We start from the raw sequence: 17656 nt of genomic DNA on the forward strand, positions 1-17656 counted from the left end.
TTCTGGGGGGGGAATAGATCCCTGCCATCAGCAATTTTGAAAAATGTAATATTTTCCAAATTCTGCCTCCACACAAAGGAGGTGAACATCTGGCTGAATTACTTAGTCAAGCAGTTTTCAGAGCAAGTTTTATGTCAGCTCGTAAAGAGGCAGAACAAATACTGTGTCTTGGCATCTCACTTTTTAAGTAGATTATAATATCCTGTTTAGATTCACCTCTATCCATCATTTTATTCTATGGTAATTATGGGATGGGGCCATGTCTTTTGTTACCATCAATCTAAAGCAAACTCTTTAATTTCACTCTCATTGTGTAACCCCCTCTGAGATACATTGTCTGTGATAAAAGAATCTTTAAAATCTTGCCTGGTTTCCACACAATGAGAGAGAGCATTTCCTTCTGGGTACCAGGAGATAAAACCTTCCAAGGAAGTTAAGTCTGTGAAAAACATTGGTGACCTGAGGCTGTGTTATCACCCAGGATTTTCAAACATGAGGTTCAGAAGCAGAAAGAACTTGTTCAGAGGTTGGTGTGAGGATGAAATTAAGCCAATGCTGTGGGCTTTTGAAAACACTGTGGCTGTTACTCTAAGGATTAGGAGTCTTCCTGTATGCTGGAAAATCAGGGAACACAGAGGATGATCTTTCCAGAAGAGTTACAAATCCAAAAGATTGTGAGTTCATTTGCTGTGCGCTGACTAAGGGTCTGGGCAGTAACTTTTGGAACTGCTGCACTTATTCAACCCAGTTTTAGCTGTGGGCATCACATCTTGGCTGCTGGAATCTGGGAAGCTGCAAGCTATTCCTCTCCTGCCTTTTGGCTGCTGCTTCTTATACAGCTTTTTGTGTGGGGAAAGGGGGAGGGAAAGAAAGAGATGGGAAGAACAATAAAATATCTTTTCCCCTTTTTCAGAGATGAACATATGGTTGTTCAGGAATCTCTGTGTATCTCACTTCATGCACAGAGCCTGAAAGAAGAGTTTTTCCCAGTTGCTCAAATGTTGCTACAGGAATGTTGTTACTAGCTTTGAGGCACCTGGGATCAGGCAGCTCTAAGTGAATGTTCTTTTTAAATAATGTGTTTTGATGGAAAAATCCACAGAGGAAAAAGTTTGAAGGGGAAAAAATCCTCTGCTAAACTTGGAGCTGCTTCAGGAAATCAGAATTACCTTGCATTTTACATTAGTTGATGACATCCTGTATCCCAGGAGATGTGCCCCAACAGCCCAGGACAGCTGGATGGGATGGGATGGAGAGGAGATGGGCTGGGTGCACAGGAGCCCTGAGCTCTGTGCCTGGACCTGGTGCTGGAAAGTCCACATACGTGTCCTGCATGAGGACTTCAATCAGATTTTGTGTAGGCATCCAGAGCTTGGCTCCACCTTAGCGGGTTCTGAGGCACAAGAGTGTTTGGGTTGTGCTTTTTTTCCTTAAGCACTCCTGGATGCCGTTGCTAACGAGGCACTTGGATTGGGGATTGCAAACAGCAGCAGCATCCTCTGAGCAGGGAAACATCCTTAGGTCTTTGCAGAGCAGCCACCAAATAAATAACTCCTAGAGTGTGCAGCATCTCTAGCAGAGACAACCCCTGTCTGCCTCCGAGGGAGAACCTAAAAATACATGTAGAAATTGGAAGCTGCTTGCTTAAGTGGTGAATTTATTTCCTTAGGGATAAATCCCAATGCCTTTGAAGTCTGTGTCAAGGGTCCCACTTCACTTCACTAAAGCCAGGGTTTGGCCTTTGCTGTTTCATGGGCTCTGGAGATTATCCAGAATGAAGACACTGACACCATGATTCCTCTGTTCAGTGCAGAGAGGGAAGGCTCTGCTGAGAGACAGACCTCTTGGACAAGATGGAATAAAAACAGTGAGAGACCAAGGATTTCAGAGTACAGGAGAAATACTGTCATTAACACTTGAACATGCAGTGCAGTAAATCACCTCTCTGCACAGAGTGGCAACATTTCCATCCTTACATCTGACACACCTTCTCCAGGGTAGTGTCTGCTAGAAAATGAGTCAAACATCTTTAAAACGGAAGGTGGGAATAAAGCTAAACTCAGGCAAAGTAAATACTGATTGACTCATTCTTACACACAAAAATGGCTGAGGTTTTTGCCAAAGTCAAGGAACAGAGGTTTTCTCATCATTCTTCTCCCTTCTTGGCCAGCAGCATTACAGGTCTCAGACTGCTTGAGTCTACAACCCTTCTGGCCAACACCAAGTGGTTCTTTGAGTGCCAGTTCTCCAAATATTGTGTTCTGTACAGAATATTTAATAGTTAAGGGTGAAAGAAAAGGAGCTAGTTTTGGGTGTTTGTTTGGTTGGTTTTTTGTTTTGTTTTTTTTTTAATAATTTGGAGGACTAAGTTGATTTACTTTTAATCTAGGAAAGTTGCAATCCCATGGTGTTAGCCACGTTTGGCACCACCACCTTTCTGAGTGTTAAATTCTTGCCTGTACAGCCCTGACTGGCTTCCCCAAAGAGCTCTGAAGTGGTGGGAGAGTTCTCTGATCCAGGAGTGATGGGGCAGCAAGAGGGGAGGCAGTGCAGTTGTCCTAGCTCACTGTCAGCAGTGCTAGTGTCACAGGAGTCATGATCACAGGGTCATTTGGGTTGGGTTCACCAAATCCAGCTGTTAACCCAGGAGTGCCAAGCCCACCATTAACCCATTGGATGTCCCCAAGTGCCACATCTGATGCCTTTTGAGCACTTCCACGGATGGTGACTCCACCACTTCACTGGGTAGCTTGTTCCAGTGCTTCACCAGCCTTTTGGTGAAGAAGCCTTTCCTACTCTTCATTCTAACACCCCCTTCCCCTCACCCCCAGCACAACCTGAGGGCTTTTCCTCTCATGCTATTACTTGTTACCTGGGAGAAGAACCTGACCCCACCTGACTACAGCCTCCTGTCAGGGAGTTGTAGAGAGTGAGAAGTTCTCCCCTGAGCCTCCTTTTCCTCCAGGCTGAGCTCCTTTAGCTGCTCAGCCTAGGAGCTCAGGCTGCTTTAGGACCTTTTTCAGGTCTGGGCACATTTACCTTTGCAGCTTTGCTCACGTAGACCTCGGCATCTTCTCCAGTTAAATAATTCAGCTGAGGCTGCTGCCAGCTGGCCCCAGTTTGTGTTGCTGTTGCCTGCTAATCTGAGCTGTGAGTGACTCCTGATAGAGCTCGGGGGCAGAAAGCAGGGGATTCTGCTTGTCTGTCACTGCAAATTCCCCTGGAGTTGGGGGAGAATCTGGGCATCAATCCCTCTCCTGTCCTGAGCAAGGCACCTGGCTCCTAGGTGACATTGTACAGGAGGTAAATCTTACCTCCACTGCTCAGTGGCAACCATAACCAATTTCTGAGCTCTTCACAAACCAAGCCTGGTTCCAACCTATTAAAATAATTTAATGCTGTAAGATGATCTGCTGGGAAAAAAAGTACTGCTGTTGAGAACCTTGAGCAGTTCACTGAAATCTAGGTGCAATTTTTTCATGCTGGGAGGCACCTGCGCTTCCCTAAACTCTCCAAAGATCAAAAGCTGCTGCTTGCTAGCTTGGAGAGAGACAGATACAAGGCTTTTGCTCCCTTTGGAAGTTTTGTTACTTGCCCTCTGGGGATATAAAATTTTGCAATCCCAGCTCAGTCTGTTGTTCAAATTCCTTTCCAGCTGTGTGGTCAGTACTCAGAATTCAATCCCAGGAAGAGGGCTAGTGGTGCTCAGTGGGAAATTTCCTTGTAGTGAGGTCAGCTCCCTCCAGAAGATCTGAGCTGGTCCCTGGTGGTACAGGAGAGCTCAACAGATGCATCATGGAGCTGATGCATTTTGGCAATTAATGAAATATTGGCTGGTACTCACACAATATGGGAAGAGCTGTGAGTTCTCCATGCTGGTTATGGGAATGTGTATGTGAGAGGGTGGGATTAGATATGGGAGTTGGGGTTTCCTTTGTGCATGGGTTGGTTTGGCCTCCCTCCACACCCATCCAGCCCTTGGGTCACCCAGCACCTCACATAATCTCTGTGCTTCCCTTTCAGATGTGGATGTTCTTCAAAGGCTGGGCCTGTCAGGGAAAAGGCCATCGAGTGGCTGGTCCTCCTCACGTGCAGTTCCTCAAGGAGTCATTCCTTTCAAATCAGGAGTCATCTTCACGCAGCGAGCCCGAGTGGAGGCACCGCTCAGCGCCCTGCTCCCCGCAGGCTCCAGCTCTGACCTGCTCCTGGTGCTGAGCCTCTGCTCCCACCGCATCAACAACGCTTTTCTCTTTGCTGTCAGGAGCAAAAAGAAAAAACTGCAGCTGGGCGTCCAGTTTGTGCCCGGCAAGATCATCGTGTACGTGGGCCACAAGCGCTCTGTATATTTTGATTACAATGTCCACGATGGCCAGTGGCACAATATGGCCATCAACATTCGTGGCCAGACAGTCACTTTATTTACTTCTTGTGGGAAGCGCAGAGTACATGCGGATTTGCATTTTAAAAAGGACGAGGCATTGGACCCTCACGGATCTTTCCTCTTTGGGAAGATAAGCCAGCACTCCGTGCAGTTTGAAGGAGCCATCTGCCAGTTTGATATTTATCCTTCCGCCAAGGCAGCTCATCATTACTGTAAATACCTGAAAAAACAGTGCAGGCAAGCAGATACCTACCGGCCAAACTTGCCCCCGCTCATCCCCATCCTGCCCAGGGATCCCAGTGCCTCCCCCAGCACCCCGCAGCCCACGGAGCCCTCACTGTGGGGGCTGAAAAACCTGACCACTGCTGCCCCAACCGTGGAGTTTGGCAGGGTCACTGTGCCCCTCAAGACCAGGGGTTCAGGTGCAACAACCCTCACGTTGCTGTCAACCCCTCCATCGCGGCCGAGACCGACCCCCAAAGCCACCAAGGTCACGGTGGCCCCGACTGCTGTGTCAAGTACCAAGTCACAGGTACTCACCCCGTCCCCTCGGGGCACGGGGACAGCCCTCAGGGTGTCTCAGCCCACTCCCAGCACACGCAGGGACAAATCTCCCCTTCCCACCACCAAAAGGGCCCCACCAACAAGCCCGAGCCCGGTCACGGCCAGCAGGAAGGAGCCCAAGCAAGAGACCAAAAAGAAGAGCAACCAAAAACCAACAGCTGAGCCGCCTGAAGCGCCCAGCACTGTCCAGCCAGCAAGGAGGATGATGGATAACACAACCAGCAGTGTCCACCTGGTCACCCTGAGGCAGAGCCCGCCGGCCCCCAGCCGCGGGCCCGGCCCAAAGAAGCCGTCCCCCAGCAGGAGAGCGGATCCCAGCGCCATCCCTCCGCTGGACACCAGGCCCGGCTCCAGAGCCAGGCCCCATCACAACCTCACAACCGCTGCCACCCAGGCCTATCTGCTCTTTGAGCCCTTGGGACCCACTCTGTTTCCCTTTCTGCTGGGATATCCCGGAGTGAAAGGAGAGAGGGGACCTCAGGTATGTTCAGGCTCTTTGTGGTGGTAAATCCCAGTCACAGCTCGGCTCAAGGCTGGCAGGCCACAACCCCCAAGGGTTTCTGTGAAGCTTGTCTCAGTGTGGCAGCCAAGCACTATGGCATTCTTGATCATCTTTAGCATAAATCTCAGCTTGAACCTGAGGGTTCAGTGATGGTGGATGCCATGAAACATTTGTGGTTAAAGTGGGTGCTTCATGTTAGATTTTTAAAAAGAAAGGGGAGGAGATAAAAAGGAGAAATCCCATTTTTAATTTAAATTGCTGGCTAAAATTTCAATAGCCAAGTTGGGGCTATCTTCCACAGCCTTGGTTTATCTCTGGGCATCTTCCACAGAAAAACTATATACCTTAAAAACATGCCTCAAGTTAACTATTGCTTGGCACTAGTTATTAATTTTCTTTGTATCTGACATTCACAAATCTAGAAAAGTCCCCTGTTCCAGCAAAGGCAAGGGCAGAGATAGCTTCAGGATTTATTTTTTTTAAACAAAGTCTCATCTGTTTTTATGGTATAAGTTTTGCTTGGGTGTTTTGTTCTGGTTTTTATTTCTTATAGCCTGCACTTAACACATGCAAGAAGTTTCCTTTATAAATTTAACTACTGCATTCCACATAAAAAAGAACCCCTTTCAGGTTGTATGTGTTGGCCATTGTAAAAGCATACACACATTTTGTAATGCTAAAGGCACTCAGGCCCCACTAATTATCTGCTGGCTGTTCTTTTTTTTTGAATTTGAGAATGCAAACATGATCTTTAAACTGTCCAACTTTTAGGGGGGATTTGGTGTTCCAACCCAAACTGTCAATAGGAGAGAGGGGTTGTACATGTAAAATTAGTTTCTCCCAGACACAGCCTTTGGTTGCCAAGATCCAGCCTAGAGGGAATTTTTACAGCTTACTTCTTAAAATAGTGAAAGAAGAGTTTACAACGGAAATATTGAGGCTGGTGTAAGGAATGACCAGCGTTTGTCTCTGCAGAGCTGCTCCTTGGTGCAAGTAACACCTCAAGTGGAATGGTTGGGTCTCCCCGAGTCCTCAGTGGGAGCCTGGCAGTTTGTGTTTCCTCCTGTCCCATCTCCAAGCTGGGTGGTGATTTCTCTGCCTGTTCTTTGGGTGTGGAGTCACCCAGGGTGGTGTTTTGCTCCCAGGTTCCTGCCCTGGGAGAGGTGAAGGTGAGACCTGGGCAGGGGTTGAGTGTGGGCTACCATCCCTGAATGGGTCTTGGTACTTGGAGAAGTTTTGGTAAATCCCTGAGTAGGCAGAACAAGCTCCAGCAACGTGATCTTTGGGCAGGCTTCTGTATTTTGTGGAGAGTCATTTCAGGCATATTTCCAAGAGAAGAAATATGGCGGTTATGCATTTCCCTTAAAATATCACTTAGCTTTAAGGGGTGAGCCTGGCTGGGTGCCTGCTCCAAGCCCACCAAAATCCTGACCCCTGCCACCTTCTTGCTCTTCAAGTGTCATGAGGGTGACCAAGCTCCAAGGCCCTGCAATGTAAAGAGCTTATTATTGAACTGGAGTGGAAAATCTCTCTCAGGCTTGTGAATCATAGCAAAGAAATGGATTCAGGCTGTGGAGGGCTGAGGGAAGAGATGGCAGGATTTTTCCATCCTGTCTGAGAACAACTGGAGTCCTGAACCGAGGGAAAGGAGAACTTTCTGAGGCTCTGTCTGGCCTTATTCTCTTTGACTGCTGGAAACAAAATCAGGGCTTGGGGAGGAAAGGTTATGGCTTGGCTGGAGCTGGCTGCCACACGGTGCTCAGCAGCTCCTGTGACTCACTCGGAGATCTCTGTACCACGCTGCCTTGGATGTGTCTGACGTGGGAAGGGAAAGAGGAGAAAAGATCGGAATGGGGATGACATGTTGAGAAATTCATGCAGCACGTCCATGGCCAGATGAGCATGTTTCAGTGCAAGTGCTGATAAATGTTCTGTGCTGGAGTAATTACCTGGCGCCGTCCCCGTGCTGCCGGGCAGGCGTTTCTGATGAGGTCAGTGATATCCCAGCCTGGCCAGGGCAGCCTGTGGGCTGGGAATGTCATCTGCTGTCTGGCACACCCAGGCAAGGATAAGGTGATTAATTACTTTCCCCAGTTGCTGCCTGATACGAGGTCTCTTCAGGAAAATTGTCACACTGGGCAGGGAGGTGTGGGCTGGAACTGCCTTCTGCCTCCTCAGCAATGACTGGGGCCACCTTGGCTGTGATTTCTGGGCAGACTGGCAGGCACAGAACCCTTCCACCTAGAGAGAAAGGACTACTGTTCACCCTGATCATCCCAATGGCAGCCATGGTGCGAGGCAGTGGTGACTCAGGCTCTGTGGTGTCTGCAGTTGAGGCTTTGTGAATTCTACTAAAATAACCCATGGAATAATCTTAGCTGTGCAAAAAGGCGCCATCCAACAATAGAGGAAGGGTTTGATGGTTAGAGGAGCGTGAGCAAAGGAATGAAAGGATTTATTTAGGAGTAAAATTCAGCACCCGGCATGTATTAATCTGTCTTGGATGCTGTGCAAAAGGAAACGGAGATGCTGCATCCCACATGCAACTCATGGCAGAGCATTAATTCTCTTGGAGTGTTGGGTTTGCTGAGCAGCTAGAGGAGGGAGGGCAATATGTTCTTAAAAAAGAAAAACTTCTTGGGAACCATTAATAACCACAAGCATTTGGGAACTCAGCTCTATGGGTTTTTTTGGAGGGGAGAAATAACAAAAGGAACACCCAGATATCGTGCGAAGTCAGTAACGCGGCACTGACTCAGCAGCTGGCAAAAGTCCCTCTGAATCATCCCCTCTGCCCACAGCACCTCAGCCAGCCTTGCTCCAGAGCTCCAGGCCCTGCAGCATGACCCCAGCTCATGGCTGGAAGCAGCCTAAACGCCCCCTCACAAAAAGAGTGGATGCTGAAAAGCAATATCTGTTGTGAGCATGTAAAACTCCTGAGCTAAGGCTGTGTTGTGATGGTGTTTGAGCCCTCCAGTGGATGGGGTGTCATCTCTTGTCTAGACCAGCACCAGGTTTGGTGGGAGATTTTGGGGGGCTACTGTAGCCTCTCCCCTGGCCACCAGCACCCCCTGCCAGGTGAAGCTGTGCTAAACCCCTCGCCCTGGCGTGGCTGGGGTCTAGCACAGCGTACCCCAAGCCAGACCTTTCTCCTCCTACGTAAAGCTGCAATTCCGCAGCTTTTTGCTCCCTGCAGCCAAAGCCTCTTGACAAGTCTGGCAGTTATTTTTAGAGCAAGAAAGCCACCCCTTGTGCTGAATGTGCAGGCTGGGATCACTGAGAGGCTGGAGGAACAGGGGGGTGTTTCAAGGGCACCCCCAATACCCCAGTCAGAGGATGGGGGCTCACAGCCCTCAGCTCCATCCCCAGGGCCAGGAGCCCCAGGCTGGAGGCAGTGGTGGTGCCTGGCAGGCAGCTCCTCTCCCTCCCTCTTTGCCTGTCTCCCTCTCTGCAAGGCACATGTGTTTCCCCAGTCTAGACTGCTCCAGCTGCCATCCTCTGCACGAGCAGTTTGTCTTGGAGCCCGGCTCCTTCCCCAAAGAAGCAATCCCAGCCAATTCAATCAGTGGGCAGGGAAGAGGGGTGGCTGGAAACACTGATAAAATATATGAAGTGCCTATTTCCAGTTCTGCTTGCACCAGAAAAGGCTGTTTGAGCTGCCAGTCCATGATAAATTAAGGAACACACAACGTGTTTGAATATCTATTAATGAATGAGTCATATTAATAATAAAAAAGGGAGACTGCATGCTTTGTATAATGCATGGGGAAAGTTTTATCCTTGCTCTCATATAATTGGATCAAATTTTTTTGGTGATTTAACCAGAAATATCCCTGAAGGGAAATCTTGTAGGCAAATGACCAAGCATCAGAGAGCTCAATTTGTGTAAAATAAAGTTAATTTTTAAGAGAGAGAGTTGATAGTGTGTTTGAGATAAATGTGCTACACAGGATCTAGGATTGTACAAACATGCACGAGTATTTTAATACATTTTTAAAAATAGAAAGTGAGTAGTAGAGTAGGTGATCCCTCTATTCCTTCCCAGCCTTTCAGGCTGCCTTCCAAGGTCTGGGATTGCTCCAGTGTCCCAAGAACCCCCTGCAGAGCCTGCTCCTGAAAAGTCTCCATAGAAAAGTGGCTTTCCTCAAGCTGGAACACCCCTATTTTGTTGTGTATTGTGCTGCTGCTCTGTGAGGAACCCAGTTGTGGACAGGGACCTTTGTGGGATAGGTGTTGCACAGACCCAGAGCAAACATCTGTGCCTGGTGAGGAAATCGTGTTACAGGGCTGGCTCTCCACCAGCAGCTCTGCTCCTGCCAGAATTATGAGGGCTTTTTGTTTTCAGACTGGTTGAAACCTAGACATGTCCAAATTTTAACACGATAAGCCTGCCTTGGAGAAGAAAGTAACCAAAGTGTTGGGGTTTTTTTTCCCCTTTAAAATTCTAGCTTTGTTTGAGGCAGTTTTTGAAGCCGTGCAGTGCCTGGCAATGACAGGGAGGTGAGGAGAGGTTGGCAGGCTCTTGAAGATGAGTGTTTTTTCTCCTCCTCTTCTATTCTCCTGAGCAGAGAATTTTGAATTCCAGTGCTGGCCCTGTATCTGTTCAGTCCTTCCCTGCTGGTGATTCCCAGACCTACAAGGTTAAAGGGTAGATTTGTGGCAGTGGCCATTTTTCCTGTAGGAATATTTCTTTTCTTCTTGGAAGAAAAGAGTTCAGGTCCTTTATCTGCAGGGGGAATGTCACCCACTGCTCAGAAAATGGTGCCAACGTGGGGAGAAGCTTTTGGTGTCTTTCCTGAACTCCTTTTTAAGTTGACTTTTACCACAGGCATTAGCGCCTGAGAAAGAAGAATGTTTTCTCTTTTCAGTCCTAGCAGAGTTTTGCACTTTTGAAACAGACTTTTCTGGGACACTGGAGAACTATGGCTGGGCAGAAGCACATTGGGAAGACCCTGAAGTAAATATGTCCATCTGTCAGTGTGCCCTAGAATATGAGTTTAATGGTTTGCTGGGAAATCTCAGTTCTTTGCTGCCAGGCTGAGTACTTACCCCTGGAGAAACAATTACAGGAATCCTTTGCTATCTGACCAAGCTGATTCAGGAATCATTTCCCAATTTCCAGCATCAGTTCTTGTAGTCAGTGTGCTTTAATTCAAACCTTCCACAGCAGGTTTGGCCTTGCTGAGTTTGTAGCTCAGAAGGCACCTTGCTCCCTGCAGCACTGCTGTGGGCAGAGGAAGCAGTGCAAGGGGGGTCACACTGTGGGAGAGGCAGAGGTATAAATTAGCAGCAAGAGGAAATGGCAGGATTTCCCTTATCCTCAGGGTCTGATGTATTTTCCTTTCAGACAAGTTAGCTTAATTTTCCATTTGCAATTTGAATCTCAGAGAGCTAAGATTAAAAAAAAAGTCCCTTTTGCCCCAGAAAGTTTCCCAGCAGCAGCTTAGAATAAATCTCATAATCATTTGATGGGATCGGTCATCGTTGCTAATGCTACCGTGGGAAACTGAGAAGGGTTAAACTTTCTTGTGGCTGCCATGAGCTGCTCAGGAACTGTTCAGGCTGGTTAACAGCTCAGCTGTTTGGCTTGAGAAGAGAGAGAGTATCTGCTGCTGCCTTCTCCTTGATCTCTGATCTTGCTTTGTGTGATAACAGGGTGGGTGTTCTCTGCCATCAGTTTGCAGAAGGAGCAGGCAAGGAGCCAGAGACACAGGAGCTGCAGTGCCAGGAGCAGTAGCTCACCAGAGGAGCCTGAGCTGTGCCAAACCCTGCGATGGGAGGGCAGGGGCAGAGCCCTGATATCCTCATCCTGCTGCCAGCAGCAGGAAGTCTCCCTGCCCCTTGGAGCACTCCCCTCTGCTCCTGATGAAACTCCCCAGGGATGCCCTGAAGGGACAGTGGAGAGGTCCCTGCAGGCTCTGTGTGATCTGAGATGGAGTGAGGGTGTCTCTGTCTCTGGTGAGGGCAGGGGCTGTGTGGGCATCACCCCAGGCAGGCTCTGGGCACATCACTGATGGACATCTCCTGCTCTCCCAGGGGAGCCCTGTGCCTGATGTGGGGCTCCATCCATCATTTGTGAGTAGCTGGGCCCTGATCCAGGCCCATTCTCCTCTGGCTGCCTCTCTGGATGGACATTTTCCTTGAGTGCATTTCAGCATTGCTCTCCCCAGGCAAAGCCAGCTGTGGGATGTGGGGCTCTTGTGTGAGATCATGGGCTGGGGGATACAGGGGCAGAGGGGAAATGGGTCACTAGGAAGGCACAGTCCATCCCCATCCAACCCAGCTACCAAGGAAATGAGAAATGTGAGAAGTACAAAGTGCCCTCACAGTGTGACACTTCTCACCACTGCCTCTGTCCATCCACTGCCCCAGTCCTCTTCCACCTTGACTGGCTTCAAAGTTAAAAGTGGACACAGTCTCACCTTCTGCAGTTATTGGAATGGCTGGCACCTTTTAGCCAGTCATCCCACCATCACCTTATCCCTCTTACTCCTCAAGAAAGGAAAAAATAATTCTGAAGGGATGACAAATCAAAGCACAGTGGCAGGACTCCTGAACTGTGCACTGCTCTGTGCTTTTCCAGCTAGAAGCCTTTCTCTCAACTCTGTATTCCCACTCCAGTGCTGGTATTAACTCCCACCTTACTTTTGTGCTAGTTTCAGTTTGTTCTGAGCAGCCCACATTTTTGGAGAAGGTTTTTCTCAAGTGGCCAAGTACAATTGCAGCTGCTGTTAGCAGGAAGGTGGAAAAGGTCACGGTGTGCTCAGACAGTTGCATCTCCTCTGTTGCTTCTTCTAAAGGTGTAAATGGGGATGGGTTTTGGTGGAGGAGAGATTAAGGACTTGGATTAACCTGATAAACAGGCAGGGGGATATTTTTAATAAAAGCTGGGGTTCTGGAGCACAATTATACATGAAGTTTAAAAACCCCTACAATTACGTGTCTATTTGCACAGCTGTATAATTGCATTATGCACGGGGCCCTGAGCTGGCACAATGGCAGGTTAAAACTCTGGGATATTGCTAAAATGAGGGTCAGCTGTATCAATGAGGGTTGTTAATACAAAGAGCAGTAATACTGTGCTCTCCAGCAATAAGCAGCTGGCAGAGGGGTCACATGAAGTGTCTGTGGACACTGGACATGTCCAGTGCAGGCAGGGCTGGGCAGCAGCAGTGGTCACTTGGTGGCAGAAGTTCATCCCTGTGTGTCACAGTGAGGGACATCAGCTGTTCTGTGCTGTGTAGGCTCTTTTAAAACAAACCTTTTCTTATTATCTTTACTACAGGGGTAAAAAGTTACGATTTATTTCTTGCACTGATAAATTAATAGTGCAGAGGACACTGGGCTTTGCTTATGCCTTCCTTGACATTTTTTTTCCTACTGTGCCAAGTTTCACTCTTAAAATAGATCACTTTTATACAACTTAATATGTTGTTTACATGTGGGAGGGTTGGTAATATCAGAGGAGTATTTATCCATGGGTTACCTCTATGGTTCAGGCAAGTTTTCTCTTTCCAAAATCTTTTCCTGGCCATGAGATTGAGATGAATCATGCCCTTGATGACTCCTGGGAGCTGCTCTAGGGCTCATGAGGTTTTTCTCCTGCTCATGGGCAGTACCAGCCAGAGCAGCTCTGAGCAGCAGGGCCAGCCTGGCTTTGTGCAGGGAGGAGATCCCACAGGGGTGACCCAGTGGGGAGGGAGCAAGGCCAGAATGTGGCCATGGGGTCATCCTGCTCCATGCACTGCACCTTCATCCCTGTGGAATGCTGCTCTGGGACCTGCTGTCCCACCCTCCCTGCAGTCAGAGAGCTCAGGCTGCCTTCCAAACACCCTTCAGCTGGCTGCTCTGGATGTGTCTCCTCACTGAATGCAGTGGGAACTTGTCTTTTGTAGCAAGCTACCAGAATATAAATCCTCTGGGAGACGCTTTAATTAACAGTTATTCTTGTCAGACATGTTTGGCTTGGGGGAAGAGAAGTTTTGAGGAGTTATTAGGAGTTGCAGATGGCTCTCCAGAAATCTGAATTCTCCAGCCCATTGAGAAAAAAAGAATAAATAGATGAACAAATTCAAAAGAGTTCAAAACCTCATTGGTTAAGTATTTTTTTCCCAACCTGTTTCAGATCAGTGCACAGCTGGGCTCCTGATATCTCCACTTTGTTCCTACCCTCTTCCAGGAGCCCCCACTACTCTGACGTGTGTGACTCGACCTTTCCTTTGCTACAGAACTGTATTTAGGAATTTCCAACATTGACATCAGTTTATTACATTTTATAACCTGCTGCTGTAAAATATGAAGTGCTGGGGTTCCACATAATCACAGATCATGTTGTAACTCATGTAGGAGCCTACATTACCAAGAGCTGCACGTGTCCAGCTGATGGAGATGTGAACACACAGTGTGCTTCCCTTGCCAAGGAGCTAGCACAGAGCAGGAAAACCCAGAGCTGGGAGACAATTGTGTTACCCCTATGACACAGCACAGGTCCAGGAGAGGGGAAGAGCCAGGCACAGCTGTGATCCTGGGAGTGCAGGCTGCAGCACAAAGATGGGGATGCTGTGTCTCCACTCCATGGAAATGTGTGCTCCTGCAGATGTTTCTGTGCGTGGTATTTTATCCCTGTATAGTAATAGTTGAAGTTTTGGCTGTGGTGCTGTAATTGGCCCTTCTCCCCAGGTCTTCTCCAAGTGATTGTGTTATGGTTCTCTGACAATGAAGCACTGTCAGGAGCACCATCCTATTATAGAACCACCACTAATATCTGTTTCTGTTTTTCTAGGGCCCACCAGGTCTGCCAGGCTTACCAGGACCCCCTGGCAAGAGAGGCTCTCGAGTAAGTGCTTCAAAAACTTCCATCCATTTGTGTTTGAATCTGCTTGTCCTGCTGTTCCAAGGGCTGTTGCAGTTCTTGTGGCTGAGTAATGATTTGTTCAGGCCCCTCTCTGTTGAGATCTGGTCTCCTTCTCTCTCATTGCCTGTTGGAGGTTTTCAAGAGGCCACACTGGTGATTTGCAGCCTCCCTGAGCTAAGGTTTGGCATCTGCAAAGGCTGGGATGGGTGTTTCCAAATGGCTGTCAGAAGAATGAGATCTGTCTGTCTCATTTTGTTTCCAGTATCTGCTCCTTCTTGCAAACCCACTGCTGAATATTAGCTTTGGCTGGTTTTTGTACTCCACTCTCCCCAGCTTCACCAATTGTTTAGTTCAAGGTCCTTCATTAGTGGGACCACAGTCCAGGACCAAGGATAGTCACACAGAGATGAGGTTTTTTTGTTCCCCAGACTGAGACCTGTTCTCTGCTTGCTTTTCCAGCAGAATCCCTTATCTGTTGAGGAATTCACAATGGCTCTGTCAGAATTTCTTCCTCCCCAAATGAAATTCTGATGCAGATCTTTGAACACGGAGTGCTGTGCTGAGGAAACATCTGGAGCTGAGTGCTGCAGCTCTCTGTGAGAAAAGCCTGCTGCTGGCCCAGCTCTCCCAGGGCTGGGCAGTGTGCCTGCCCTGGACACGGTGCAGTGCTGGCACTGCTCTGCTGGCAGCACAGTGCTCTGCTGGGAGCACAGTGCTGTCCCACAGGGCACAGCCATGGAGCCCCTTCCTCAGCACTGCACTGCTGGGAGCCACAGTGTCCCAGGCTGGAAGAAGGGAATATTTGGATCTGTGATCCAGGCAGCATCCTGGCCTGGCAGCAGAGGGAGATTTCCTCACACATACTTGGCTAAAACTCAAGCCCCGTGTAATGTCTTTAAAGAACAAGCAAGAGGCTGAGAGCTGGGAGGCTCGGCATTCCCCCAGGACACTTGTTCCACTCCTGTGAGATCTCACAGTGACCAGCAAAAATAAACTCATCTCCTTTCTCCAGCAGTAAAATGCAGGTCTGCAGGACCCCTGGAGCCTGGGCCTGTGACACAGCCCTGGGAGCTGATTTGGGCTGTAAGTGAGCAGGGTCAGGCAGCACCAGGCTCGTGTTTATGGATGGGACAACCTGTTCCACGTTAGAGAAGATTTTTAGTGAAGCATCAGCCCTGATATTTCTGTCACAAGTGCCCAAGAAGCTCCAACATTAGTAGATTGCCCAGAGTTTGCATTTCTTGGTACTCCCATTGAAGCTGGAAGTTGGTTCCTACCCCAGCTCATTGCTTATGAAGGGTGTTGGGTTTTTTTGGTGTTACTTCTGGCAATCCTGTGGTTTGCAAGCTAAACTCCAGGTCTGGTGTCCCCATGCCTGCAGTATGAGTGACCAAATTTCGGCTCTACATCCCAATTTCACTCAAGTTTCTTCTGAAGGAAATAGCATCATGGAAGCTGTGTCATAATTGTCTGTTATTTCCCAGCTGTTTCATGCTCCATTCTATATTTAAGATAATCCTCTGAAAGACAATAAGCAACAGAGGGTTTCTGAGCTCAGTGCCTGCCAGAGGTGCTGAGAATTGGTCCAGGAAAGAGTTCCCAGTTAGGCAGTGCTCAGCACAGCTGAGCCTGGCTTGGCTCAGACCTCTACAAAGAGGCTGTGCTAATTTTGGGAGGGGGCAGAAGGGTCACTCTATGAATGTCTGGCCTGGAGCACTGGAGACAGGACTCCTCTGTGCCTGAATTGTTTTGACTTTGGGATGTGTTTCTCCTGGTAATTTTTTCTTGTATCTCTTTGGGGTTTAGGGATTTCATTGGAAAGTGGAGCTGCCAGGAACTAAGACGGGCTCAGGGGAATTCTTGCATCTTTTTCTTTTGTTCTGCTTGAAAAACTTAAAAATAAATGTGCAGCATTGCAAGGGTCATGTTCTGTCTCTCCTAACCTGATCCTCCAAAAAAGCAGCTGCAGAATTCTTGCACCAGCCCATGGATAAGCCATGAGGTGTCCCATCAGGCTACAGCCCAAGTTTGGAGCTGAAGAGGAGAGGGGAACATTGCAGGCAACTCTGCAGTGCTGGATGCAGAGGAAAGGAAGGATCTTTTTGTCACCAATTCAATTTATGGCCTAATGCATGAGATTAATTGCCCTTGTTGTAACTTGCATAATTTCTGTGTTATTAATGTTTATGTAGTTGCCTGGCACATTTGAAAATCCAGTAGCAGCATTTGATTTGTGACTTTTTGTAGCTGTGAAGTTGCTTCATGCTGATGTGTAGTGCAGAATTCCTACCCCATATTGGTCAGGGTGAAATGAAATCTCTGATTTGCCTTTGCCTTGAAAGTGAGACTGGTGGGTGAGAGCCTGCAAGAAAATCTGGCTGCTCCCATGGATCTCCTGATTTCCAGCAGATGAGTATCACCAGACCTGCCTGTCTAGTCTGAGGGTGGCTCTTCTGTGTAGGCAATGCCACCTGCTTTGCAAAAACACATCCCAGACTCGGTAACAACATGGAACAGGTTCTGATGGGGACATATCTCAGCATTCGAGAGCAATCCAAGGCAGGGTAGCAGAGTGGATAGTGTGGTAGTCTTGTTGAAAATTACAATTTCTCCATTTTTAAAAGCCAATCCCCATTTCAGGAGCATGTATCACTCCAGCAGCAGGGACCCACTGAGACAGATTCAGGCTATTCCTGTGCTCTGCTCTCTGCAGCTATGAAAGCAAATTTTCATTTTCGTAACAAGTGAAAACTGGGTGTTTCTTCTTCTCATTATTTCCTGAGGGACTCCAAGAGAAATGAGTTTAAAATTGCAATAGGAATGGCTAATAACCCTATCTCAGGAGCTCTCCATTCTGTAGAGATACTGCTGCAGTGCCGTGTGTGCTCTTCAGGAAGGGTTTCTCTGTCTATATCCAGCTAGGATGGTTTTCAGCTTTCATGTCTGCCTTAAAGAATTTCAGATGTAAGAAGAGGTCTGTCCACACTGTTAGTCCTTGGATAAATGTGCTGTGTGCCTGACCATGTGTCTGTGTAAGACCCAGGGCAATGGCAGTGTTAGCAGATTTATATGATGTGAAATGCCAGGCAGGTCACAGGAGGATTTTCCATGGTGATAAGGGTGAGTGGTGCCACTGGGGCTGCACTGGGTGACACCCCCATGAGTGCTGAGTGCTGAGCTTTTATTTCTGACCTTTGCATTTCTTCGAACATCAGGGTCTCCCAGGGAGGAGGAGGCTGGGGCTGGGATTTGCTCTCAGGGATGTGCCAACAAGCTCTACAAGGAGCTGTCAACAAAGGGCTCCCACTGGAGCAATCATTCCTTCACCACTGTAGCTTGTTCCTGCCTCACCACA

The 17656-nt window shown here is 48.3% G+C and overlaps 1 protein-coding gene across 2 annotated transcripts in view; it reads left to right on the forward strand.

Moving 5' to 3' along the window:
* The window catches only part of COL27A1 (collagen type XXVII alpha 1 chain), a 141394-nt gene that overhangs the window by 10444 nt on the left and 113294 nt on the right, over positions 1–17656 (forward strand). For both annotated transcript variants that reach the window (XM_033077501.2, XM_033077502.1), the window contains 2 exons: positions 4024–5426; positions 14230–14283. In XM_033077501.2, the coding sequence (XP_032933392.1) occupies positions 4024–5426; positions 14230–14283 (1457 nt within the window). The remainder of the gene's footprint in view (positions 1–4023; positions 5427–14229; positions 14284–17656) is intronic.

Source organism: Catharus ustulatus, chromosome 21, assembly GCF_009819885.2.
Source record: "Catharus ustulatus isolate bCatUst1 chromosome 21, bCatUst1.pri.v2, whole genome shotgun sequence".
Lineage (NCBI taxonomy): Eukaryota > Metazoa > Chordata > Aves > Passeriformes > Turdidae > Catharus > Catharus ustulatus.